The sequence below is a fragment of the Spodoptera frugiperda genome, chromosome 17 (assembly GCF_023101765.2).
Source record: "Spodoptera frugiperda isolate SF20-4 chromosome 17, AGI-APGP_CSIRO_Sfru_2.0, whole genome shotgun sequence".
NCBI lineage: Eukaryota > Metazoa > Arthropoda > Insecta > Lepidoptera > Noctuidae > Spodoptera > Spodoptera frugiperda.
The window spans coordinates 3,215,627-3,242,038 of NC_064228.1; the positions used below are offsets into that span (position 1 = coordinate 3,215,627).

At 37.5% G+C, this 26,412-nt stretch overlaps 1 protein-coding gene across 12 annotated transcripts in view; it reads left to right on the forward strand.

The window, feature by feature from the left end:
* Positions 1-26,412, forward strand: part of LOC118276629 (calpain-B) — a 71,292-nt gene that overhangs the window by 37,931 nt on the left and 6,949 nt on the right. For 4 of the 12 annotated variants that reach the window (XM_050699774.1, XM_050699775.1, XM_050699776.1 and 1 more), the window contains exons 3-15: positions 14,136-14,312; positions 16,497-16,615; positions 17,243-17,311; positions 17,478-17,612; positions 17,994-18,162; positions 18,736-18,917; positions 19,380-19,493; positions 19,857-19,963; positions 20,435-20,544; positions 21,390-21,586; positions 21,926-22,033; positions 22,297-22,339; positions 23,269-23,398. In XM_050699774.1, the coding sequence (XP_050555731.1) occupies positions 14,136-14,312; positions 16,497-16,615; positions 17,243-17,311; positions 17,478-17,612; positions 17,994-18,162; positions 18,736-18,917; positions 19,380-19,493; positions 19,857-19,963; positions 20,435-20,544; positions 21,390-21,586; positions 21,926-22,033; positions 22,297-22,339; positions 23,269-23,398 (1,660 nt within the window). Of the gene's footprint in view, positions 1-9,594; positions 9,853-9,970; positions 11,000-14,135; positions 14,313-16,496; positions 16,616-17,242; positions 17,312-17,477; positions 17,613-17,993; positions 18,163-18,735; positions 18,918-19,379; positions 19,494-19,856; positions 19,964-20,434; positions 20,545-21,389; positions 21,587-21,925; positions 22,034-22,296; positions 22,340-23,268; positions 23,399-25,403; positions 25,632-26,412 lie in introns of those variants that run through there. The other 8 variants (XM_050699771.1, XM_050699772.1, XM_050699773.1 and 5 more) reach the window with 5 other exon arrangements.

A 26,412-nucleotide genomic window follows, 5' to 3' on the forward strand; every position in this document is an offset into this window, starting at 1 on the left:
CTTCTTACAAATGATCTGTTAAAAAGTGTATTCTTTCTTTTTATCAAACTCAGACTCAGACAGAGTATATATAAAACAAAAGGTGCCTAATATATCGATAATGTTATGCATTTGCAAAACAAACACGTTCTCATCCTTTTATTTTGTATGTTTAATTCTACGGAAGGAAATCTACAATAGAGTACGCTAGAAGTCAGTTCATTTATTAACTGTATGCTATGGGTGCGGCCATTCAAGTGGGGGCGTCGATGCCAAAAATAGGCGGCGAAATTTATTTCAACGCTCACAGGATGGGGCCACCGTTATAAACTAAAGTAACCGTAGTTTAGTACATTTCTACTAATACGCTGTGAAATAGATATAAGCTTCCAGTGACTATTATTTGCTTGTAATTTTAGAATTGCTTTGACTATGCCATAGATGTAATGTAGATAGTGAGTGATCACTGATCACAAGCTCTAGACTTACATACATAGTAGATTACAAGCCGTTTTATCACTGTTTTTAAAAGTATCACAGATATTTTTGTCTACGAACTTGCCCTAGTAAATCTAATAGTAACACGTTCTTTGCATATCCCTCTCTCTAATAAACATCGTATACCGTCTTACTGTACCATTCTATAAATACAGAATGATGCACGATTATCACTTTTATTACCAACATTTTATGACTGAAATTCCCTTCAGGCTCAATTTATAAGCCTCTAGAATTTCTAGACGTACAGTTTTCATTCAGGTCTACATTTACGACCGGGTCGTTTGAAAGAAGTCACCTTGTTAACTCTCTTGACCTTCCCAAGCTTGCAATTGTCCAATTTAGTGCGCCGGCTTATCATCTGATGCGTGTGTTGCGTCTATCCAATCTCGAGTTACAGTTTTATTTCTATTGTCTATCCTTTCCTCCATCTGTCACTCTTCAGTCAGAATTTTTAATCCTACCTGAGTCTATCAGAATGACTGAATTGGGGATTAAGTCGATTAAAATTTTCTTACCCAGCTGAAGGACATGAAAGTAAGTTTAACTGCAGATATCTATTAAAAATCTTTAGGTAAGTAGATATTAAATTTTAACATTAACTTCTTGTTTGCAAGACACATATCGGAAACTCATAGACATTAATAAACATGGTAAATATCCCGTGTAAGTTCTAATGTTAGTGTTAGTGACCATGTCAGTTTAAAAACTTATATCAAAAATGATCCTAAGATTTTGGATTAAGATCGGTAATAAAATCGGTGAGTATGTTGGTGATTCATCCATCTGGAAAGTGTAGATGTGTGGTCAATACTATCTACCTATTTCCCCGTAACTACTCTACATATTATGTTACGTAATTAATTTTAGGTAGTTAGGTCTAGAAAACATTTTCAAAATATATGTTGTTGCATTTCCGAACCATTACCACATTCTTCTACAATTTACACTGCACATAATAATAGATGAAACAGATAGTTATTGTAAAAATAAAATAGTGGCACTGAATAAAAGAAAGAAAACTCCTTTGAACTTGCAGCTATGATGACTACTTCAAAAGATTTAAAAATACATACATAACTACGTTCTACCTATAATATAATCGGTACCTACATTATTATTCTAAAAACGTAACCCCTTTTCACGCGATCCTAATGAATGCCAAACGCAAGGACAAGTGTTGGGCTGTTGCCCTGTTAGTTTCACGTAAAACATCGAAATTAATTTGAATAATATTGATTCACCATTCACCAAATGTTCTTAGGATTAGGAAGCTTTAGGGAGTACCTACGTTGTAGTCTTTTAACGCCATATGTGGCGGATCACAGCATGAGCACTGTTTGCCTAAGACCTTTATATAACCTGTAAATCACGAATAAACAATTTGATTTGATTTAAAATCTGAATTATAAACTTGTTACGCACTTGGAAGTTGTAACACCGTGATCGTTTACCATCAGACAAGAGACAAGAGCTGTATTTGGCGATCTATGGCTTAGTTTATTCGAGACGGCCATTGCTTTTTAATGCAAAACGAGTATCGTTTGCATTAAAAAAATAATAAATAATTAGTATCGTTATCATACATTATATTGACATATAAATTAGTACATACAACAAACAATTACCTTAGTAATTACCATACTTAATCCCTTTCAATATCAATACTCTTGCTCCAATAGCTCAGTCACCCAAGATGCATCTTGCCCGATAAGTACGAGATTTCGCCATTTTACATACGATTTCTTAGATTAACAAAAATAATTTCTTAATAAGCTATTGTTTAGTATAATAATATTGTTTATTTAACTTGAAGATAGCTTTATCTTACCTGATAAGGGCGTATCTGACAGTGAACTTGATAAGACATGATATTACATCACAAGTTTATTTAAATACCTATTACGACATTTTTATCGAAAAGGATCGTATTTTTAATTATAACTTTCGTGAGACATACTAAATTAATTATTATGTTATCGGCTTACTCACGTAACTGTTTGACGAGGAACTCGATTACTTCTCGACACACGATGCAGCGATTGGTCGCGGAATGCTGCTCATGAATATGAGCCTCTAGCATGGCTTGAAACTAATCGAGTTCCTCGTCAAACAGTTACGTGAGTACGCCGATAACATAATAATTAAGGATCGTATTAAAAAACAAACATTTTCCTCAATTTATTTGTCTAGATTCTCGTTGAATTGCATTAGAAACATTGTATTTGTTTCCCCAATACTGGTTCGTATGCGTGATCATATTATAAAGATTCTTAAATCACTATCTATTTAAAAAATCGCATTAAAATCCGTTTCGTAGTTTTAAAGACCTAAGCAAGTAAGCATACAGGGACATGCAGCGGAAAATGACTGTTGTTTTGTACCATGTAATGCCAATGTATCGATAAAGACTGTTAACTCGATTAAAAATAAATTAGTAGTCACCTAAATGTAAGTACATATATGTATAAATAACGACGTAACATATTTAGATCGGAACGTCAAATTGATACGGGCCTGACCTTGCGTATCTCTATCTGCGGAACCATCGTAATCAACCAAACAACGGAACTATACAATGCTATTCCAATAGAGTATACGTATGTACGGACTACGTACCTACTACAGCCAGACTCTGTGTGATCCACAAATTGTTGTTTCGGGTCTGGGTGTTATGTGTTTGTGAAATTGTATGTTTGTAAACGCACCCACGACACAGGAGAAAATCCTAATGTGGTGCAACGTTTTTTAAAAAAGCAAAAGCAAAGCCAAGACTAGCTATTTAGTACTAGCTACTCCCAGCGCGGTTTCGTCCGCTACTCGGCTCCTATTGGTCATAGCGTGATGTTTTATAGCCTTCCTAGATACACTATGCAACAAAAAAATACACTATCAAACACAAATTGCTGCAGAAATGCGAAAATCTAAAAATGTGTTAGGTTTATTAGATATATCCTAAGAACCTAGGGATGGACGTAAAAGGCTTGTGCACAAAGGGGCTACGGAGCAGGTCTAATTAGAGGACTCGGTGCCCCTTATCGGTGCTGAAGGTGGCTACCGGGGTGGTTTTAGTGAGGTAAAAATCCCACACTCCCTAGTCTTTCTCCCGAAATTTGAAGATCTCTCCCGTCATCAAAAACTAAGGAAAAAAATGTATATCCTAAGAATCACTGTAAACAAAACGGATATAGGTAGCGAAAAACCACGCTGAATGACAGAAAAGTGGGGAGGATTATACCCAGCCATGGATGATCCTGGGCTGATGATGATAATGGCTTAGTAAACTTAAACACCAAAATTCTCATCTCTGCCTCGCCATCACACGTCTACATGAGTTCAAATCCCCTAGCGACATAAACAGAGAATGCGTCAACCGTCAACACACCGAGTACCGGCCATCAATCATTAGAAACACAACACGGCGTGTCTGTCTGTCCCAATATATCAGTCACATGCACGGCGCCGAGTACGATAATTACTATTAAAAAAATACAGCTTTCTAATAATAACACTCTTTTATAATCCAAAATACGTTTTTATGACTTGCTTGTGGCGAGGGAAAAATTGCAATGTTTTCTTGTGTTGTACAAGACGTCTTTGTTGTCTACACAACTCTATATCAAAACAACTCAATATCTCTAGTGATATCGGTGTATGAAAATAAAATATGTTGTCAAAATGATGATGATTTGATTTTATTGATTGATGATTTCCGCCATGATCGTCCCACTACAGGGCAAAGGCCTCCCTATCCTCTGCAAAAAGCTTTAAACAGAAAGGAGTGGAAGGAGGGTTTTGGAAGCCCTTTGCCCCTTTGTCAAGAGTCGACGGTTAAGTTTTCGGTTGGATTCAAATCATACAAATATAACATTTATTGACGGATAAACCTGGTTTACTTCTAAGTTTAAACTTAGAGAGAGCAATTGTTACTAGGAAGTAATGCAGATAATGATAAATCAAACACTAGTTTTTTTTTTATTATCGCAAAAGAAAAGTTGGAATCTAGTTTATATTATAACTTTCGTGAGAAATACTAAATTAATTATTGTGTTTTCCCGCTTTGTCGGCTTTGGCTTTTTACTATTTGACGAGGAACTACACTAGTTTTAAGCCATGCTAGAGGGGTAGCAGCGCTCATGAATATGAGCCTCTATCGTTATGTGAGAAAGCCAAAAAATATTATAATCAAAAGTTGGAATCACAAATTACGCAATTGCAAAACTCAACGTCACACAAAATGACTAACCGACCATACCCTGAAAACTGCACACATGAAAAATAAATAGTCCAAAAGATAAGAAATGAATGAGTAATCTTAAGATTTCACTAAAGAGAAAAACAGATTGTAAACGAGGCATGAATTGAATAATTATTCATCTTAAGAAACATTAACGGTTTCAAAAAACATAATTTTCATTATAATCCAACTTTTCTTGGAAAATTTGATGATGTTTTTCATGTAGGAAGACCAGTAGCTCGGTCAGTTTGTTGGCAAGTTACCAACAAACGGTAATAGGTACGTACTGGTTGGCTCACTGTTAGACACGATATACAAACATCATTTGAACTGGTACGTAACATGGTTCTGTTATAAATCTGCTGATCTGTAAATTCTATGAGCTGATTTAAATGATTCTACATTGAGTTTGTTGATTGTTTCATCGATAAATTAGATTTAAGGCAGTTTTTGTCAAGAGAATACCTTCTACTTTACCTCTAAGCTCTACCATGTGTTTAGATTAGAGCAATAGTATTTGTAGATACTCAATAGTGACAGCGCCTCTAGCGATCCATTCCGGTACTACAATAAATTTTCAATATTATTTACTGTCATCATAATACCACTCCAGTCCTAGCGGTCAAAATAACGTCTAGAGTACGGAATACTAAGCCAAACTGAATACCATTTAATTTATTCATAATCCACCCAATACGGATGCAATGTGGCGCTATACAATAGTGTTGCAACTGAAGAGTATGAATGTCACAAGTCACAATGTCAATGTCGATCGATCATAATTGGATTTAAAAGTAAACTACTAGGGTTTATTTTCTTTCCTGCTAACACTATAAAAATCTGTTAGTACTACAAAATTAGCGAGCGAGTCCATTTGGCATTTTTTAATAGGCACAGTAATTGGACAAACAGACCTTATGCTTACGCTGCCATCTGTTGAGCCAAAAATGGTAACACTCACAGTGCAATGGTTTAAAATTACATACGACTATATCAGATGTCACTGTTCTTTCTCTCCTCAATTTCTATTGGCCATCATCAGCCAATCATAGGTCATGGACGTCATGTCGACACATCTAATCACGTCATTATTGAACTTGAATCGAGACGCGTATCGCTAGTTTCATTAAATGAAGCTGAACAGGGGGTTAATGGAAAACACGTGTAGATCTAGTTGTAAAACATTGAAAGCCTTTTGAAGCCGTTGATGAATAGCTGTTGTCACTAAACTATAAGTAACTTGTGTGACATAGCACCTAAACTAACCCCTTACTTGTACTATTAGGTGTCACTTATAGGTTGAATAAAAATAATCGATAAGTGTCACCTATCCTAGCTTAAGGGCTCTTTAAATGGTTGCTGCAAACAGACCTAAGTCTCATATGGTCAGAGCAAAAATATGAACACACACGCATGGTCATTAATCAATTAATTCACCTCCACACTTTATTTTCGTAGAGATATTGAATGAAATTAATAAATAATTAACTATAATAACTATTATATTCTCGACGCTGTAAAATAATTGGAAGGATATTTCTAGTTTCAACTGAAAACTCAAAACTGATAACTCCAAAAGAAGACTCGATCTATCACATTTTGTTTTGAAACTACTCGTGTAAACAAATCGTACGGTATGGCAGATGAGTAATGTGTTGTAAGCATCCAAAATCTAGAGATAGGAGACGCCAGACAATATCCAGACGTAGGGGAGAGCCCTAGTCTAGACTAGCGACCTTTCCGCCCCCGTATTGATCCCAATGTTTTGAATAGCGGTGATGTCATCGAATTTCAAGTAAGTAGTTATTATTTACGCATCGAGCATGAATTAATTTCCCTTGTTACTACTGTACAGTCAGGGAAAGTAGAATTTTATAATAGGTATACAGTTTTGTATTTTGTTAACCGACATAAAAAAAGGAGGGGGTTATATCAATTCGTCGGCAATTCGTTTTTATGTATGTTCGCCGATTATTTGAAGATGATTGTATCGATTTGGATTATTCTTTTTTTGTTTGAAGGGGTACCTCCCAGGTCCCATAATAATCAAGTCAGAATTTAATAATAGGTTCCCAGGAAAACCGAGGGGTAGGGGCAACTAATGCATTTTATTATTTTTTTATTAAGTATTTAAAACCTGGTTGTTGATAAGCTTGTTTACACTCAAAAGAACGCTACTTACCTGTTAGATTTAGATTTCAGCCATGATTGTCCCACTGCAGGGCAAAGGCCTTCGTACCCTCCTTCCACTCCTCTCTGTGTAAAGCCTCTTGCGGCTATCGATGTCGAGTTCCATAATTACCTGTAATCGAGCCAAAATTTTAGGTCTATTAAATGATAAATGATATTTATTTCTGTAAATAGGTCATAAAATAACACTTTTACACGTCAATATTTCAAATAGCTAGATGAGGCCGGCATTTCCTATCTGACAACTCTGAGAAGAAATGCCGAAACAAACTCAGAGGTCATAGTCTCTTTTAAAGTCCAGACAATTAAATAGAGGATAATGTGAGAGAACCGTGCAACTTCGTTCTGTAGTGGTCTTTTGAGGAAAGAACCACAACAGTATGAGTGGACCTATTCAGATGGCATTACACATGTGTCAGTTTACAATCAGCTCAGCTAACGGCTGTTGCTGAATGATCCGAAGAACAATATCAACCAAAAGAACATTTGGGTAGGCCTCGTAAATGCCCAGACTGTCACAATATAATTAACTAAAAGTGAAATGACTAAGCCAATTATTAGTCATCACATTATTAGTCCAACTTACTTGATGAATAAACCTATGAGGTTCACAATTTCAACATACAACAACGAGAAGAACTTGAGACAGTCATAACAAATTAAAAATAAACCACACACACTAACTTTCTTCAAAATAGAAATGTTTTTTATGAACCAATAAGGACCGTAAAACGGCGAGTGTTGTCAAGGGGAACATCTAATTGAATTACTAAATGGTTTGATTTTATGGGTCCTATAAAACACACCATTGTTGTACGCGTCTTCATTTAAGGTTTATTGAAATTAGCGGTCCGCCCGGCGTGCCTGGTATACGTGGAATTCTTTCATGATCAATATCAATCAGTCAGTATAATACATTATAAGTCATTGTTAGTTATATAGTTATAATACACAAAATAATACATACATTATTTTGATTAATATCCATTCTTAGTAACCTTATTTGTCGACAGATTCTAGTTTTAATTTAAGCTTCATAGTTATTGAAATTTTCTTTAGTAAAGCTTCAGTTTAGGTTTAATATTCTGCTGTTAATATATATACGCTATGTACGGTAATGGCCGGTAAATAATAATAAAAATGCTTATATAATATGCTAAATTCGTACGGAAAACCACAAATTCTAAATATACGTAAATTAAAATTGTAATGCGAATTGAAATGCTGAATAAAATAAATATAAGTACGACGGTAATAGCAGTGTTGATGTCATTAAATTATCCCTATAAATAAATGGGAATGACAATAATAAATATTGTTATTATTCTTTGTTATTGTTATTCGATACGTATGGGTATTCACTATGTACTGGCAAATTGTAACACTGTCATATAATATGTTCAGTTTTAAGTGTAAATATCAATAAATATGTCCCTCCTCTATCTCTTCTTTGATTAATGTATCTTGGACATGCAACTACTTGTCTATCTGGGACATCATTTTTATTGCATCTGGAAATAAAATAATTGTATTAAAACATCTTCGTATCTGGCAGGAAAAACCCGGGCTGCTATATTTTGACATGCGTATTATCACTAAGTGACTGAACTGACCTTCAGTTTTGCAAATATGTACTTCATACTTTATCAATAAAACATCGATATTTTATCACAAAATCAACTTACCTAAAGCTTTTATAGCTCTTATCGTAAGGTTATTTTTTCTTCCCGTTACTGTTACATGAATCTATATGCACACTGTATATTACGCCCAGCTTGTAGCAGTAGTCGCACCACTACACTAGTTCTGGTTCACTAGTTAAGCCTTCGATACTGTCAACCATACCTTGTTGAACCTTATTAAGTTAAAAGGCTTTTATACATACTTCAAACAGAACAGTAATTATCTTTTATGTCACCATAGATTCGATGAGTTGATAAAAGCAGGCGGGTCGTACACCACGCCTAAGTTGTGACGTGGTGTCCCTCAGGGTCCTGTGTTAGGGCTTTTACTGTTCTAATTATTGAAGCTGCAATTAGCTTTAATATAGCATTTTGTGTGAAACTTTGCAATTGCTGTTGCTAATTTCGCGAGAAAAAAATAATATACAGTTTCTTTGATAATGGGTTGGTAGTGGGCACAAAACAATCCTCAAAGAAAATATAAGCATAGTAGGTATTTTTTAATTAAAAGCAATTATATTAGACAGCACATTATTTTAAGAAGTAAAATAATGTAAACTAGTCCAATTTGTTAGTAATAGGTTCAGATGAACCTATTGCTCAGATTCCAGAATCAAAATAGTTTTTTTAAACGCAGCGCAATAGCGCCACTCAATCATTTTCTTCTGTGTTGTCGGTGCGTTTAAGAAACAAACATAAAAATACACGCATACATCTTACCTAGACTCTGACCCACAATTTGTGTATCACACAAATTAAAACCTATGCGTATTCAACAAATTAATACCTATGAGTATTAATTTATCTTTTTTAACTGAACCTTTTATGACGTCCATGCGAATATCAAAAAATGTGCGAATATTCGTAACATCACTAGAACAAATACGTTGAAAATAAAAAGCTTCAGCTTTATAGCTTCGCTTCGAACACTTCACGTACCTGAAAGTTTCAACACAGTACTGTTTAATTCTCTATAGGTTTCCGTCACTCACACATACAAGCTTGTCCTTATGACATAGCATTTAACAGTGTTATCAGTCGGACGCCAGCAGTCAATATGTTCAGTTATTACTGCTGTAAAGTGGACACCGCATTGTAATTGAAATCGTTTTTATTTCATTCTTTAGTTTCATAGTGTCAAGTTCTATTTTTGTGCGTTCATCTTCAGTTTTTTTTTTTCAAGTGCTTGTGTTATAAATATTTTGAAAGTAAAAAGTTATTGGAAAATTGCAATAATAAAAGTTTGTGCAAGTAATTCGGAATTTGGTTGGCAATTATGCTTTGTTTTTATAAACTTTGAAATCAAATTTTGGTCAAATATTAATATTCTATCAGTCATGAATGCTACTTATGAATGGTCTAAAGTCGTCACTGAAATCGATAGTTATTCTTATCAAGGACGCGCGACATCTAATCACTGATTTAACTATTACTTTCTTTTGCTTTTAACTTAAAACAATTTTACTTACTTGATTATATTCGTTGTTGTAACAGTTTTAGTCGCCTTTTATGTTAATTGGTCTGGGGGATAACGATTGAATAAATATTTCCTCGTTTTCCTACAAAACAGCGTCCATTTGGTTAAATATAGCAATAGACTGAAGGAAAATTGGCCCTACTATTAAATAGTTAACAATAAATAACAAAGCATTACCAACGTACTTAATTATCGTTTCTGAATCAAGCGGCCTTGCACTAGAACACTGAAAACCCGGTTAATGAACACTTATTTAAGTAAATCACAGTGGCCATATCAGTTACTTCCGAAAACTCGACGTACGAACACGAAACCACGAACATGGCTAGCGAAATAACAGAGGATGCCTTTGTGAAGTTAAGCAAGGAGGAGGTCGGATATCTAAAGACTTTTCATTCTACTGCCATAGTCACCACCGCTGCGGAAACGTGGAAAAAGAAATCTGTCTCAATTGTATCTCCTAAATCTGGAAGAATATTGAGACAGAAAAAAGATGGAGAAAAGAAAACGGCAAAAACAGAACAAAATAGCAAGGAGTCTTCCGGATTCTTTACGAGAATGTTCGAAGACTTTAGAAAAGTCAAAGTCTCTGATTACACCTACCAACCGTCGAATGTGCGACGGAATAGTTCTTACAAACCTTTTTGGGCCACAAAAGTCTCGGAACCGAAAACAAAATCCATAGAAGAACCAGTAATGATCACCAAAAAGGTTGAAGCAGTAGAGCGAAGTAATGCACTGACTAACAAAGATATGATTTTCTCCAAAGAAGCGATTGGGTCTCCTAAAGTTACATTGACGAATGTACACAGCAAGAAAGCGACGCCAGTGAAGAGGCTCTCGACTGTAGACCACCATAAGGAGTACAGGCTGAGGATGCCCGCCAGTTACAATGGCAGCAAAATGTTCATGCCCACTGGTGAACAACTGTTCTGGGTTTGTGATTTATTTCAATATTTTAATAACTGTCTGGAAGAGTTATTTCACTTTGTACTCGTACTAAACATTAATCCTTTTGTCAAAATATCCGAAACTAGCTACTTCCGCACGGTTTCACCTGCTTTGCTCGGATCCTATTGATCATAGTGTGATGTTTTATAGCCTATAACCTTCCTCAATAAATGCGCTATCCAACACAAAAATAATTATTCAAATCGGTACAGTAGTTCCTGAGATTAGCGCGTTCAAACAATCAAACAAACTCTTCAGCTTTATAATATTAGTATAGATTCACGAAATTGGTGATCAACTGGGCGGCAATAAACTGGGCCACGTGGACCAGTTGCAAAATTAATTATGCCTACTAGTGGCCAACTGGGCCGAACGCACTTTGGTCTCGCGGACAAGATTTTATTATTTAATTTGCTGTGGTTAAGTGGGCCGAAAGTATCCAATACAGGCAGATACAGAGTGTTTCAGAAAGGAGATTGACCAATTTGTATGGGACTTTGGCTATTTTTGAACAAGCAGTTCAGCTAATAATATATGTTTGATTTAATAGTTCATATCAGTAAGAATGAAGATACAAACTTAGTTTTGTATCCAGATTTATATTTAGCATTTTATTGAAACTGTTTATGCATGAAATAAAACATTGTTCTTTATTAAAATTCTTTATTAATCTGATTCAAATGTAATTAAAATATGGTCTAGCAACTGGGCAGGTGGATTAATATTTTCCTGGTACCTTCAAAAACTACGGCATTATTTATATTTCCGTTGCGGTTATTTATTATAATGTTTACATAATATTTAGATACAGAGGCAAATTGTATTGCCCATAGCAAACCAAGAAATTATCCGCGAGACCAAAGTGCGTTAGTTGGCCACAAAAATAGTACTGTACAACTGGTCCACGTGGCCCAGTTTATTGCCGCCCATTACGGGAAATTGATTTGGTTTCCCCGCTCCCAGTAAAAGCCTTCAGAAAATAGGAATCTTGCCAAATAGGTCGAATTTAGGTTTAGACTGGACGTCGCCATTCCTATAACTTTAGCATTATTGTTGCCAAATGGTACTTCGGCAATATTTATATTTCCGTTGCGGTTATTTATTACAAGGTTTACATAATATTTAGATACAGAGGCAAATTGTATTGCCCATAGCAAAGCAAGAAATTATATTAGACAATACTTATGAATATTACGGATTATTCTATCCTTTGAAAGTAATATTTTTCGTTGAACAAGTAAATAAATCTATTCTAATTCTATTCTACTCTAAAAAGGTCGAATTTATAAATATTTTTGATTAAAAACAAGTTAATCGTTACAATCTTCTCATCGAAATATATTTACTGGTACCTAGTCTTCAAAAAGTTATCTGTTTCATACATTATTAGTTTTGAAGATTGAAAACGAAATCGATAAAACAAACGGTTTTGATAAGCACGTGTAAACAATAGTGTAAGAACCGTTGATTGCCGCCGCATGAGACAATAGAAAATACACTGTGGCTTACTAGAAATACGTTACGGCAAACGGTGAAAATAACCAATCTCAATAAAAAATAAGGTGGATTTTTGACAATAGGTATGTGGAAGTTCAGTCAAAAACTTCCAGAAATTATGTATTGAAAAATTAAGTTCGGTTATTAATTTCCGAAGTAAAAAAAAACAACAAACAAGCTGTTAGGTGTTGCGGGTGTCCATGGGTGGCGCTGATCGCTTACCATCAGGTGACTCGTCTGCTCGTTTGCCACCTATACCATAAAAAAAATCAACCCTTAAATTCGTAACCCCTAAAAGGCCGGCAACGTATTTGTAACGTTTCTGGTGTTTCAAGTGTCCTTGGGCAGGTCATTTACCGGCTTATTTCATAAAAAAATAAAGAAAATATTATTTATTAATATTGTTAAAGTGAGCTTTATATTGTGTTAATTAATGTCCATTATCGTACATTAGAGATTGCATTACCTTTATCTATCGGGTGCATCTATGTAGAAAGACAAGGTTCTGAAGAAATGCACTTAATGATAAGACGGTAATTATAATAACATTTCCCTTTATAGCATTTATGAACTGATGCGACCATCAAACCTTTAAAAAAGTGCGTTATATTTAAAAAGGTTGGCAATGCATTTACTTCTCTGGTGTTGTGACTGTCAACGGCATTAACCCATTACGATCAGACATCCGTCTACATACTTTTAACTGACTACAAAATTAAAAAGCTTTTAAAAACCGACTTAAAAAAACAAACATGAACCGAACATCGAAGCGAAAGTGCGTTCGACGCTCTGATTGGTTGCTTTATTCGAGCCGGCCAATCAGGGTGCCAAACACGCTCTCGTTTCGATTACTTTAAACGTAAAACAAAATCATACTAAAGTTACCTACTGATAGGTTAAGTATTCATCCAACCACTGATTGGTTACAAGCTGATGCCATAAGTTCAAAATTATTCATTAAAACCTTAATAGATACCTAATAATATGTCACAAAATGCATACATGCAATGCATGTCAGAGATACCTAATATACTATACAAAATTGTAAACAGCTATTTGTGACCATTAAGTTATATTATTTTGATATGAGTTTATGGCACCGACTTCTAACCTATCAGTGGGTGGGTAACCATATCAGTACTTGTAAATTGTAATTGTATAATAAAATCGATGAAATAATCATACTCTAAGTACAGTACGCGCATTACTTCCAAATGACTATACCAAATTCGATATTTTTTTTTACCTAGTGTTCAATACTATGCAAACAAGATAAATAAGGTTTTATTGTAGTGTGTTTAAAGTTGGTTTTTATGTAACCCCATATCTGTAGTATCGTCGCCCTCTCCGCTAACTGTCGTATCTCACAAACTGACGTTTTAGGGCGACTGCAAAATTAAAGAATAAGCCAAGACCTATATAAAAAACCATTTTAATTCATTGATAGGCTATCAAGCCACAAATAACGCATCTACAGTAATTTAACTGTAACGCCCGACCGAAAAACGGTTGCCCTGGAAAAACATCAATTGGTAGTTAGGACAGTTAGCCGGGAGGGTGACGGTACCTATATGTATTAGAAAATGTCAAATAGTTAATGACTAATGACTTATTTTGCTTCCAGCTCGGTGAGACCCGTCCATCAAGCTTTGGGCCGGCTTCGTACCAGGACTTCAAGGAGATCAGGGCTCGTTGCTACTCCGAGGGCAGACTGTTCGAGGACCCGGAGTTCCCAGCCAATGACCGCAGTCTCTACTACAAGGAGAGACTGGATAGACCAATCACTTGGCTGCGACCTAAGGTACTGTTTTTTATACTGAACTATTCTTTATTTTCTTACCTGCATACTAAATAATACTTTGCTGACTTACATGCCTTTTACGAGATAGACTACTTTGAATACCTCTATTTACTTATGAGCAGGGACTAAAAACGGTTTGAGGGGTGCTTAGGGGGAACAATAGAAAAACTTGCGCTCTCAAAATCTATTTCATACCTTTATTATTAAAATTTACGGTTACCGCAAAATTACGGTATGAAAATAAATTTTGTGTTTGACGTCGTACCGCAATTGAAAGGTATCGGAATTTTTTGGTTGCTCAGTCCTTGCTTATGAGTAATTTCAACAATAAAAGGGCGTCCTGATTAACATTATCTTTCCAATTACGCAAAGAAGAAAGTTACATATTTATCAACAGCGTAGTTACCCATACTCATCGCAGATAAGGCGATTCTCAGAAAGCTCAATTGAACAAATTAACCTTATGTCGCTGGAGAACACAAACATAAATGTTTTATTGTTATTGGAAATCCCGAGCCGAAGCTTACATTTTCCTCCTCTCAATAAATAATGTGTCTTTGAAACAAAGTATGAGTTTCTTAACCAGACTACCGCTCTCTACTACTTATATGCATAACTAACTTCCACTAGCGGTTTCGTCACCGATCCTGGAATAGAAAGTACCACAGGTGTTATTTAACTGTGAACCAAATCCATTAATTTTTTTTGGAGTACCAAACAAACATAATATATCCTTACATCCTCAGAAACCTTCGCATTTATAATTTATAAAAGCTACTTCCGCGCGGTTTCACCCGCTCTGCTCGGCTCCTATTGGTCATAGCGTAATGTTTTATAGCCTATAGCCTTCCTCGATAAATGCACTATCCAACACAAAAATAATTATTCAATTCGGACCAGTAGTTCTGGAGATAAGCGCGTTCAAACAAACAAACAAACAAACAAACTCTTCAGCTTTATAATATTAGTATAGATTAAGGACTTGTTTCACAATGTTTGGATAGCCACTATGTATCAGATAACTTTGAATTAAAAGAAAAACAACAATCTGTCATATAAGTTTATCGGGCACTTATATGAAGGTGGTGAAACAAGCGCTAAATAAATAAATAAATAGAAAGTGTTAAGCCTAAGTACCATTTGACTAATAACTCCCATTAAACGAAGGTAACTTAAGCTAATCTAGTCAAGTTTCATGTAGTCACGCGACACCATATTTGAGTCATTTTAAAGGTAAGTGTCTACAGGCCCGCATCGTACGCATCGGACGCATCGCACGCAACGGATTTTAGTTTGTCTTCTATAGAAACTCATACAACTGCGTCCACTGCTCCGCATAATGCAATGCGTACCGATTACCGATTGAAATTGGGATCGGCAATCCGATCCAATACTCACGTCGGCAATCCGAACTCTGCCGATACAGTGGACGCAGTCTGAAAAATTAATCCGTTTGATCCGATGCGTACGATGCGGATCTATGGACGCTTACCATAATACTCCAGACATAGCTTCGTGGTTCATGTATGTCACTTTATTACAAAATGTACCCCAAAAATAAGCATTTTATACTTCTATCTAATGCTATTGTGAATATACACTATAGTATTGCATAAAAATAACAAAAGAACAAAGCAATTATCGAGAGTGTCATGTCTAAAGTTAATAGCGTGTAGTTAATTTAATTGTCATGGAATTGAGGCAATTTGTTACTCGAAGGTACTTTAGGCTAATATGCAGACAGACTGGCGACCGTTAATGGAATACGTATACATTTCTATGTCTAGATCATTTTAATTATAAGACACATGGACATGCACTTGTGCAATGACATTATAAATAAAAAGGTAGATAAGTCCTACAACATTATATCTTTAAAAACGGCACACATGAATACGTTGACGGCGCAATATGACACTGAAGTAAAATGTGGCTAATTAGCCACATTTTAACATACCACATGCTGAGCGCTTATAGCCTATCTACACCTTTTTACTCATAATACCAGTCAGAGGTTTTAGTAGCTTTAATAAGAAGTAGCACAATGATGCATCATTTCGAACTATACCAGTGCCAAATTTGATTCAGATCTTTTCAATAGTTTTGCGTGTAAAAGTAACTTTAACATTAGAATGAAGAAAACTTCATTTTTATGTATGTTAAATGCTGTTTTTCGTTTTGTAGGAGATCTGCGATGACCCGCAACTGTTCGTGGAGGGCTACAGTCGGTTCGACGTCCAACAGGGAGAACTCGGCGACTGCTGGCTTCTCGCCGCCGTCGCCAACCTCACGCTGCATAGGAAGTAAGTTCTTACTGCAGTATTGTGCAATCACAAGAAGCTCATCAATGATGATGCGCTTGTGGAGGCCCGGCTTCAAAGCCTTGAACACAGGCGCAAGGTCGCAAGCCTTTCCGTTTTTTACCGGATACATTTCGGAGAGTGTGCGGGGGAACTGCACAACTTGATTCCCCCTAGTCCTTTCCATCATCGAACCACAAGACAATCGGCGAAGCGTCACCATTTCATGGTGGATATCCCACCTACACGCACGAAGCGCTTCGTTTCAAGCTTCCTTGTGCGAACTGCTAGGGAGTGGAACTCCTTGCCGGAGTCTGTGTTTCCTGATGGGTATAACCTGGGTGTCTTCAAGGCCCGAGTGAATAGGTTGCTTATGGGCAGACTTGCTCATCATCACTTACCATCAGGCGAGATAGCGGCCAAATGTCGGCCCATTTAACAAAAAAAAAAAAGCAGATCGAAACGAGAGCGCGTTCGGCGCTCTGATTGGTTGGTTCTTTCGTGCCGGCATTCACAGTGCCGAACGCGTTCTCGTTTCGTTTTCGTTCAACGTAGCGAAACTCGTACTAAGAGAACAGTTCAGTAGGTTGTTTAGTCTGTTTTTTATAAATTCTGTTCTTTATGTTCCAGATTGTTCTTCCAAGTGGTGCCAGATGACCAGAGCTTCGACGAGGAGTACGCTGGAGTCTTCCATTTCCGGTACGATTTTGATCCGTATGCCATAGTAGTTAAAGTTTAAATTGATTTCTGTTGATCTCAGTACCTTCGCCGCGCCTCCGCCGGTGTACGCTGGGCTCTACGCAGAAGAACGAGCAAGAAAGTCCATTTTTCATATTTCTCTGAGCATGTTCTCGTTAATCCCCAGGTTCTGGCAGTACGGTCGTTGGGTGGATGTGGTGATAGACGACCGGCTCCCCACTTACCGTGGAAAGCTCGTCTTCCTCCACTCCTCGGAGCAGAGCGAGTTCTGGAGTGCCCTGCTGGAGAAGGCATATGCTAAGTAAGTAGCTTACAAGATACAGTGATAGATCCCGAGCTGACAGATCACCTGATGGTAAGCAATCACCGCCGTCCGTGAATGTTGGCAACACCAGAGAAGCTACAAGTGTGTTGCTAACCTTTTAGGGGTTTAGGGATTGAAGACTTAGAAGTTGGATTGGGAGGATTCGGCCTCCATACATAACGTAAGCGTAATTTCACGCCGGTTTTCTGTGAGTCCGTGGTTTCACTCCGGTCGAGCCGACCCATTCGTACCGAAGCATGGTTCGCTCATGTGAAGATGGTGATGATTGACGCCCATTGTGTACTACTATTTTTTGTACGGATATAGACAGGATAAACCTGTTATATAAATAAATACGTTAATAATATATAATTACAGATTGCACGGTTCCTACGAGGCTCTAAAGGGTGGTTCGACATGCGAGGCTATGGAGGACTTCACCGGAGGAGTGACGGAGATGTACGATGTAGCGGAGTTGCCTCCCAACTTCTACACCATATTGCTTAAAGCGTACGAGAGGAACTCGCTCAGCGGATGCAGTATTGAGGTAAGATACAACATACTTTTAATGGTTTTTATGGCAAACGAGCAGACGGATCACCTGTGCCTCATTATGCACGTTCTACCGCTTGTATAATGGGTCGTGTTCCGTGGAATTGTTTGATATGATGCCCACGGCGACCTTCTATGCCACCGCTCGCCCTCGACAAGGAGTTCACGCTCACACATTGGAACCCAGATGCTCCCGTACACTCGGTTTCAGACGAATTTTCATCTATGGACCCTCAAATTGTGGAATGAACTCCCTAACGAAGTTTTAGTAGTAGGCTACACATGAGGTACTTCAAGAAGGAAGTAAATAGGTTTCTTAAAGGTCGGCAAAGCGCATGTAATGCCCCAAGTGTTACAAGCGTTCGTAATCCACGGTAACCATTTACCATCAGATGGGCCGTGTGCTTTCTTGCCACCGTCGTGTTATAAAAAAAAACTAGGATCTGTATGGTCTTGGTGCATAGAAGTTGTGTCGCTTTTTGGACTGGGTCCCAAAAACAGTCTACAGAAATTAACAAATTGTTTAATATCTTTTTTATGTTTTTACATCTCCAATATTAATTTGCAGCCTGACCCCAACATCTTGGAAGCGGAGACCCCAGTCGGCCTCATCCGGGGTCACGCGTACTCTATAACCAAGGTGAAGTACGTAGACATTGAGACCCCGGGCCGCAGCGGAAAGATACCACTACTGCGGCTACGGAACCCATGGGGAAATGAAGCCGAGTGGAATGGACCCTGGAGCGATAAGTATGTATTATTTAATTATACCAATACTTGTTTGTTTGAATGCATTCGTCTCTGGAACTACTGGTTCGTATTGAATATTATGTTTGTGTTGGATAGTCCATTTATCGAGGTGGGCTATAGGCTATAAAACATCTGCTACGATTAATAGGAACCGAACGAGTAGCTATTCCTTAAATAGTCCACTTTACAGCCAAACACAGACGACTTCAATCAATCATTATTCAATTATAACCCTACTAATATTATTAATGCGAAAGTTTTTATGTTTGTTACTCCTTCACGTCAAAACGGCTGAGGAACAAGAGTTGATTATGGTGTGGAATGACACATAGGTCAGTTTTAATCCCACGGGAACGCGGGCGAAGCCGCTGGCAGTAGCTGATCATAATAACTACTTCATGATATAGAACATAATAGTTGTTTGCTTAACAGTATTATAGTTTAACGTAATGTCGTCCACAGGTCACCAGAATGGCGATTCATCCCGGAGTCTGAGAAGGAAGAGATGGGACTCACATTCGATGATGATGGAGAGTTCTGGATGTCTTTCAAGGACTTCGTTACCCACTTTTCAAGGTAATAACTATCTTTCCATAATCCACGTTCCTAATCCGTGCAGCAAGGGAATGGATCAATCTACCGGCTTCTATTTTTCCTGAGATATACAACCCGGGTCTTTTCAAGGTCAGAGTGAATGGGTACTATCTAAGTCTGTATGCTCCATCTTCGCCCACATCTTCGCTTCGACGTTCGGGCAGTAAGCGTATGCACGTGTCTGAGGGCTTAGTATGAGTTTGCTTTACGTGTAACTATATCGAAACGAGACCCTATCGACCCTCTGATTGACTGGGTCCATTGCATCAACCAATCTTAGAACCGAACGCGGTCTTGTTTCGACTCTGGCATTCAGAAGTATAACCATGTGCTATAAACTTTCAGAGTGGAGATTTGTAACCTGAACCCTGACTCCTTGGACCCCGAGGAATGTCCCGAGGGTTGCACCAAGAAGTGGGAGATGTCCGTCTTCGAGGGAGAGTGGGTTAGAGGTAATATTCACCATTCTATATTTGTTAACCTGATCATTATTCTTTTTTATCGATAAATAATCGAGCTGACGGACTAAATATCTGAAGGTAAGCGACCGGCGCCGCCCATGGATATCCACGACACTAGAAAAGTTACAACGTTGTTGGGCTTTTAGGGATTAAAGATTTCGGGGATTAGGAATGAAGGGGGAAAATTGGGACTTTGGTAACTTCACTCACATGGCGGAACACAACGCTTTGGTTGTTTCACGCCAGTTCTTGCTCGGCCGTGGTATCACTCCAATTGTGCCGGCCCTACAAATCAAATTATACGACTGAGTAAAATATTTAATAATTCGATTAACATGTATCTCTTGTAGAAAGCTAAGCTAAGCTAGTAAGAAGAAGATAGAAAGCTAAAATGCGTTGGTAGGCGACGACAGAGTTACTTGCTCGTTCTTCTCCTCTTAAATGCTCTGACGTTGGTTCCAGGCGTGACGGCGGGCGGCTGCAGGAACTACCTGGAGACGTTCTGGAAGAACCCTCAGTACACCGTCACACTGCAGGACGTCGACGAAGGGGACGAGGAGAACAAGTGCACTGTGAGGATACCTACTACACTATTCCACTAGTATTATACCTACTACACTATCCTACTACTATTATACCTACTACACTATTCCACTAGTAGTATTATAGCGCGGTTTCACCAGCTCCGCACTGCCCCGTAGCGTGATGTTTTATCCGCAGCTGCGGACTACCTAGCGGGTTTACCGGGGCTCCGATTCGAAAAGCAGGAGTAGGAACGGGGTGGTTTTTAGTCAGTAAGAGTTTGACACTCCCTCCCGCCTCACTCAAGGCGGGAGAAGGCATTGGATGATTTTCTCCCCCTCATAAAAATAAAGCGTGATGTTTTGTAGCCTATAACCTTCCTCGATTAATGGACTATTCAACACAAAAATACATACATACATAAACTCACGTCTGTCTCCCGTGGGGGTTGGCATAAACAAGGGAACGCCTATTGCTTCATCAATAGTCATCAGTCTTTTCACGCAATAAAATTGTCTACAATATGTCAATACAATACAAGAACAACTAAAATGTCAACAGTATCACAATACCCTTAATAACCCGTAAACTGAGGCGTTATTACCCGACTGCGCCAGAAGGAGGGTTATGTTTTTCGAGAGTGTGAACTAAAAAGCCAGCCGTATGTGCCCTCACTAAGTCTTCATATTTAGAATGGGTCCCGACAATCGGGTACGATGACTTTTTTGTTTTAGGGATTTTTCATTTTCATATTATAAAGAAACGCAGTCGGGTTTTTAACCGACTTCAAAAAAAGGAGGAGGTTCTTTAGTTTTTTAAATTACCTTTTTTTTTGTTATTATGCTTTAGTAAACTTTTAGATATAATGTAAAACAAAAATAATCTCGTTCCGCAGATAATCGTGGCTCTGATGCAGAAGAACCGTCGTTCGCAGCGCCACCAGGGCCTGGAGTGCCTGACGATAGGGTTCGCCGTGTACCGCCTGCCGGACTACGGCCGCGTGCCCAAACCGCTCGATGTCAACTTCTTCAAGTACAACGCCTCTGTCGGTCGCAGTCAGGCGTTCATCAATCTGCGTGAAGTTAGCGCTAGGTACTGTAATTTTTTTTAAATTTGTTTATAAATACTCATTCGGAGAATGTCTTTATAACAGCGCCTGAACTATTTTCATAGCAGATTTTTCATATGAAGGTGTAAAAAAATTTTATATATAATATCTTATTGATAATAATTACAAATGTGAAAGTTTGTTTGGAATAGGGGTAGGTTATGGTCTGATCTATCTGCTACTTTTATTCCACGGGAATGTGGATGAAGCTTGCTAGAAGAAGCTAGAAATATATAGGGAACTCCAGAATTGTTTAACTAAATAGACAATATTAAATGAAAAAAATACACAATCTAATTTAAATAATATTAACTTTTTCCCAGGTTCAAGTTGGACCCAGGCAGCTACGTGATAGTACCGTCCACCTTCGATCCTGATGAGGAAGGAGAATTCCTGCTTCGTGTCTTCTCTGAGAAGTCTAACAACATGGCGTGAGTATAATATTCATCATTAGGGGTTTTTTTAAAGGGGGGAAATCATCCAATGACTCCTCCCGCCTTAAGTGAGGCGAGAGGGAGTGTCAGACAGATAAAATCCATCCCGTTTCTACTCCTGCTGCGGCCCATGCTGTACATTCATCATCAGACTGACACTATTGAGTGCATTACTAAGAAAAAAAACGCACTGAAAACGACTTGCCCGTCCCGGGTATCTAAAATGTTATTCTAATTTAGTAAAAAATCGTTGTTTCCAGGGAAAATGATGAGGACATCGGTATGGGAGATGTTGACGATCGGGTGAGTCAAATCTTACTAATATTATAAATGTGAAAGTTTATGAGTGAGTCTGTCTCGCGCACTCAGAGTCATTTAATGGTTACTTAACCCAGTCCTTAGCAATTGTTTTCCATACAAAATCGTTACTAAGGAATAGTTTAAGTGAGCATTAAATGACTCTGAGTGTGGCAGTGTGTGTATGTTTGTTACTTAATCACGTCGAAATGCCTGAAGGGATCGGTATGAAATTTGGAACAAGGGGCTGGAATAACGAATAGACCATTTTGTTTTTCCCATGGAAACAATATGGAATGAGCCATGAAATGGCAGAAGTTAGTATTAAAATAATTTATTAATCGTCCCGATACCAGTGTTTGTTAAAGTCTCTTGTTACACGGTGAAGGAACGAGTTTCTTTTTATTTCAAACATACACATAATTAGACAATATAAATTCAAGTATCCTCACGATCCTCCTTCTCCGTTTGTCTGTAGTGTCTAAATAATTATAGAAAATGTACAGTGAGAGAATGCCATATCCCATTAATGTCCACCTTATTGGCTTTAGTACCATCATATATTTTTGTGTACATTAAAGCTTTAATATAAAAAAGCAACGTCACGACTTTTATCCCATAAGGGGTAGGCAGAGGTGCACATTACGATACGTAATGCCATTTGTGTTATAAGTCCCATGTAATAGAGGGTGAGCCTATTGCCATATTATACTAGACACAATTCCAGACTCCGTACTTTTACTGATAAATTTTCGAAATACCGAAAAAAGCCCAGTAATACTTTAGTATAATGTAAAGCTTCAACCCGTTGTCTGTCGGAACGCAGATCTACGCGAGACACAATGTGTTTTCTATTGTGTCTTACATACCGACAGACAAGTGGTTAATAAAATAACATAACAAGTACGTTATAAATATTTATTCTCATTACGCAGGTAAAGGAAATAGCCCCGAACCCCGAGCCGGCAGATCCAGTGCGCGAGCTGTTCAACAAGTTGGCCGGCGCTGACGGCGAGGTGGACTGGCAGGAACTCAAGGAGATCCTCGACTACGCCATGCGGGAAGGTACGTTGGACTATTTATTATTATTATATTTCGTGAACAAACAAACGTATACACATTCCAAGATATTCCGTATTTTGTTAGTCAAAGTCAAAGTTAAAATCATTTGTTTCAAATAGACCAGGAAGGCACTTTTGAAATTCAAAGCAAATATAATAATTAATAACGTCTGTCTGTCGGTCAGTCCTCTAGTGAAGCTATTTGCTCGTTCCAAAGTGTGTTCTATAGTAAGATATTTTTTGATATGAAACTGAGTGTGTTTAGGATCTGTGAGTTAAGAATAAGACTGGGTGCAAAAATAATAATAAGTAATGATTTTTTAAATTAAATTATTTTTGCTATTTGAGTGATAAACTAAAAATATTATTTTAGGTTTGAAATATATTTATCATTTGTGTGGTTCAACTTTGTGTAGGTGCAATAGTGTGTTGTTATTTTGCTTTTTTCTTAACTTCATTACAAATTGGGTGGAATTAAAATAATAAACTTGATAAAACTATTTATATGACTTTTTCAATATGAAATCAAGTTGAATACTTTTCATAGCTTTTTGATAAATAATGCAATTTGTCTTAACAACATAATTGGCTTGGAGTGAATCTAATATATTTGAGAACACTCATAAAGTATTACATAAAAAAAATCAACAGTTTTGAAGTACTACGCAAATATGATTTTTATTTTCGAAGCTTAGCTATCTCATATTTCAATGCAAAACCCATTTTTTTTTTATTCTACATTGCATGAACAAGTAAATAATATTTTTATGAAATATTGTGATTAACTCTTTTTATTGTATTGAAATATGAATTTGATTTAAGAAATTATAGGTAGGTACCAGAGCCGTATTTTCACTGAAGCAAACTAGGCAAGTGCTTAGGGCGCCAGCTTTAGATAAGCGTCCACAGGCCCGCATCGTACGCATTCCGTATGACGTCATTAGTACGCATCGCATGTAGACATTGCCGATGATGCGGTTCGTACGATGTAGATCAGTAGTATGGATTGTATGAATACGCAGGACGCAATTGTATGAGTTTCTGTACAAGACAAACTAAAATTCGTTGCGTACGATGCGGGCCCGCGGATGCGTACAGAGGGATGCCGCGAGACATGCGTGCGCAACTGACTACTGAAAGTTAGGGGCGCCTATGAGGTGCATGACTGCTTGCCTAGAGCGCTCTCAGTTGAATCCGGTTCTGGTAGAAATAATATATTGTGTATGTGTATATTTTCATTACAAAATGATCCCTAAAATGCCCATTTTTGAGCTTCTCAATGTGATAATGCTTTGTGTCGAGTTAAACGCAGCTTTCGTTTCGTTCCGCTAACCGCGCCAAGGTATAGTGTATGTAAGTATTATAAAACATCAGATAATTATACTATTATACATATAGCATAATATTTATTTAATTTAGTTTTATTTCTTATTTACTGCACTTTATTATTATTTTTTTGTAGTTATTTATTTTATGTAGACATTTGTTTTTGTTTAGAAAAAAATATTGCGTTTGCTTTTTATTAAGTAGTATCACTGCTCATGAATATTTTTTGTATTATTTTGATTATTATATAATTTTGTATATAATTATTAATTTTGTCTTATATCCCATGTTATATTATCGAATAATATAAAAAGAAAAAATAATTTAATGTTTAAGTTAGATTTAGTCCAAAGAAAATTACAATTTTAATTAATATCCTTTAGAAGTAAAATGAGGTTATTTATTCGTATAGACGTGGTAATATAAGTTATATTATAATTGCCCTTCACTTCACATTACTGGAAACTCCTTTTAAAAGGTCGACACCACTGATTCGCCATCAGGTCATCAGTCTGCTCATTTGCCTCTTGTCCCAAAATGCAATTGTGTAGATCATTCAGACCAAACTTGATGTCAATTGCACTATGAATTGAAAAAATACGTAAATACTATCAACTTCTATACGAAGTGACCTCATCTACACCATAATAGATAGACTTAGACATAGGTTAACATCCCTACAGAGCTAGCGATGAAGCAAGGCGGAGCTTACGACGGCGGCGGAGGGGGGGTGCACTACTCCCCTCCGGGTGGAGGAGGGGGAGGGGGGAACGAGCCCAGCTGTCTGGAACAACTGCTCTGTGCCCTCTGTACTCCCATCTGCAAGGAAATTGGCGTCGACCTGCAGCAAATGCAACAACAGAATCATAATCAAGAACAGGTTCATCTAACGCAACCCCAGCCGCAGACAGGTATTTACTTGTTTTCCAGTGTAAAGGGGGTCTTGTGTCATGTTTGTGCGTGATGTTTAAGGGGTCGTATGTCAGTGTGTGATGTTTAAGGGGTCGTATGTCAGTGTGTGATGTTTAAGGGTTCGTATTACAGTGTGTGATGTTTAAGGGGTCGTATGTCAGTGTGTGATGTTTAAGGGGTCGTATGTCAGTGTGTGATGTTTAAGGGGTCGTATGTCAGTGTGTGATGTTTAAGGGGTCGTATGTCAGTGTGTGATGTTTAAGGGGTCGTATGTCAGTGTGTGATGTTTAAGGGGTCGTATGTCAGTGTGTCATGTTTAAGGGGTCGTTTGTTAGTGTGTGATATTTAAGGGGTTATATGTCATGTTTGTGTGTGATGTTTTAGGGGTCGTATGTCAGTGTGTGATGTTTAAGAGGTCGTTTTTCAATGTGTCATGTTTAAATGTTTAAGGGGTCGTATGTCAGTGTGTGATGTTTAAGGGGTCGTATGTCAGTGTGTGATGTTTAAGGGGTCGTATGTCAGTGTGTGATATAAGTTTTTAAACTGACATGGTCACTAACACTATTATATTTCGGCACTGTTGCAAGCGCCATGATCACGGATTAACTCGGAAACTCACCAAAATGAATAAACATGGTAAATATCCCGTCATAAGTTCTAATAATAGTGTCAGTGTGTGATGTTTAAGGGGTCGTATGTTAGTGTGTGATTAAAAGGTCGTGTTTCAATGTGATGTTTAAGGGGTCATGTATCACTGTAATATTTTAGGGGTCGTATGTC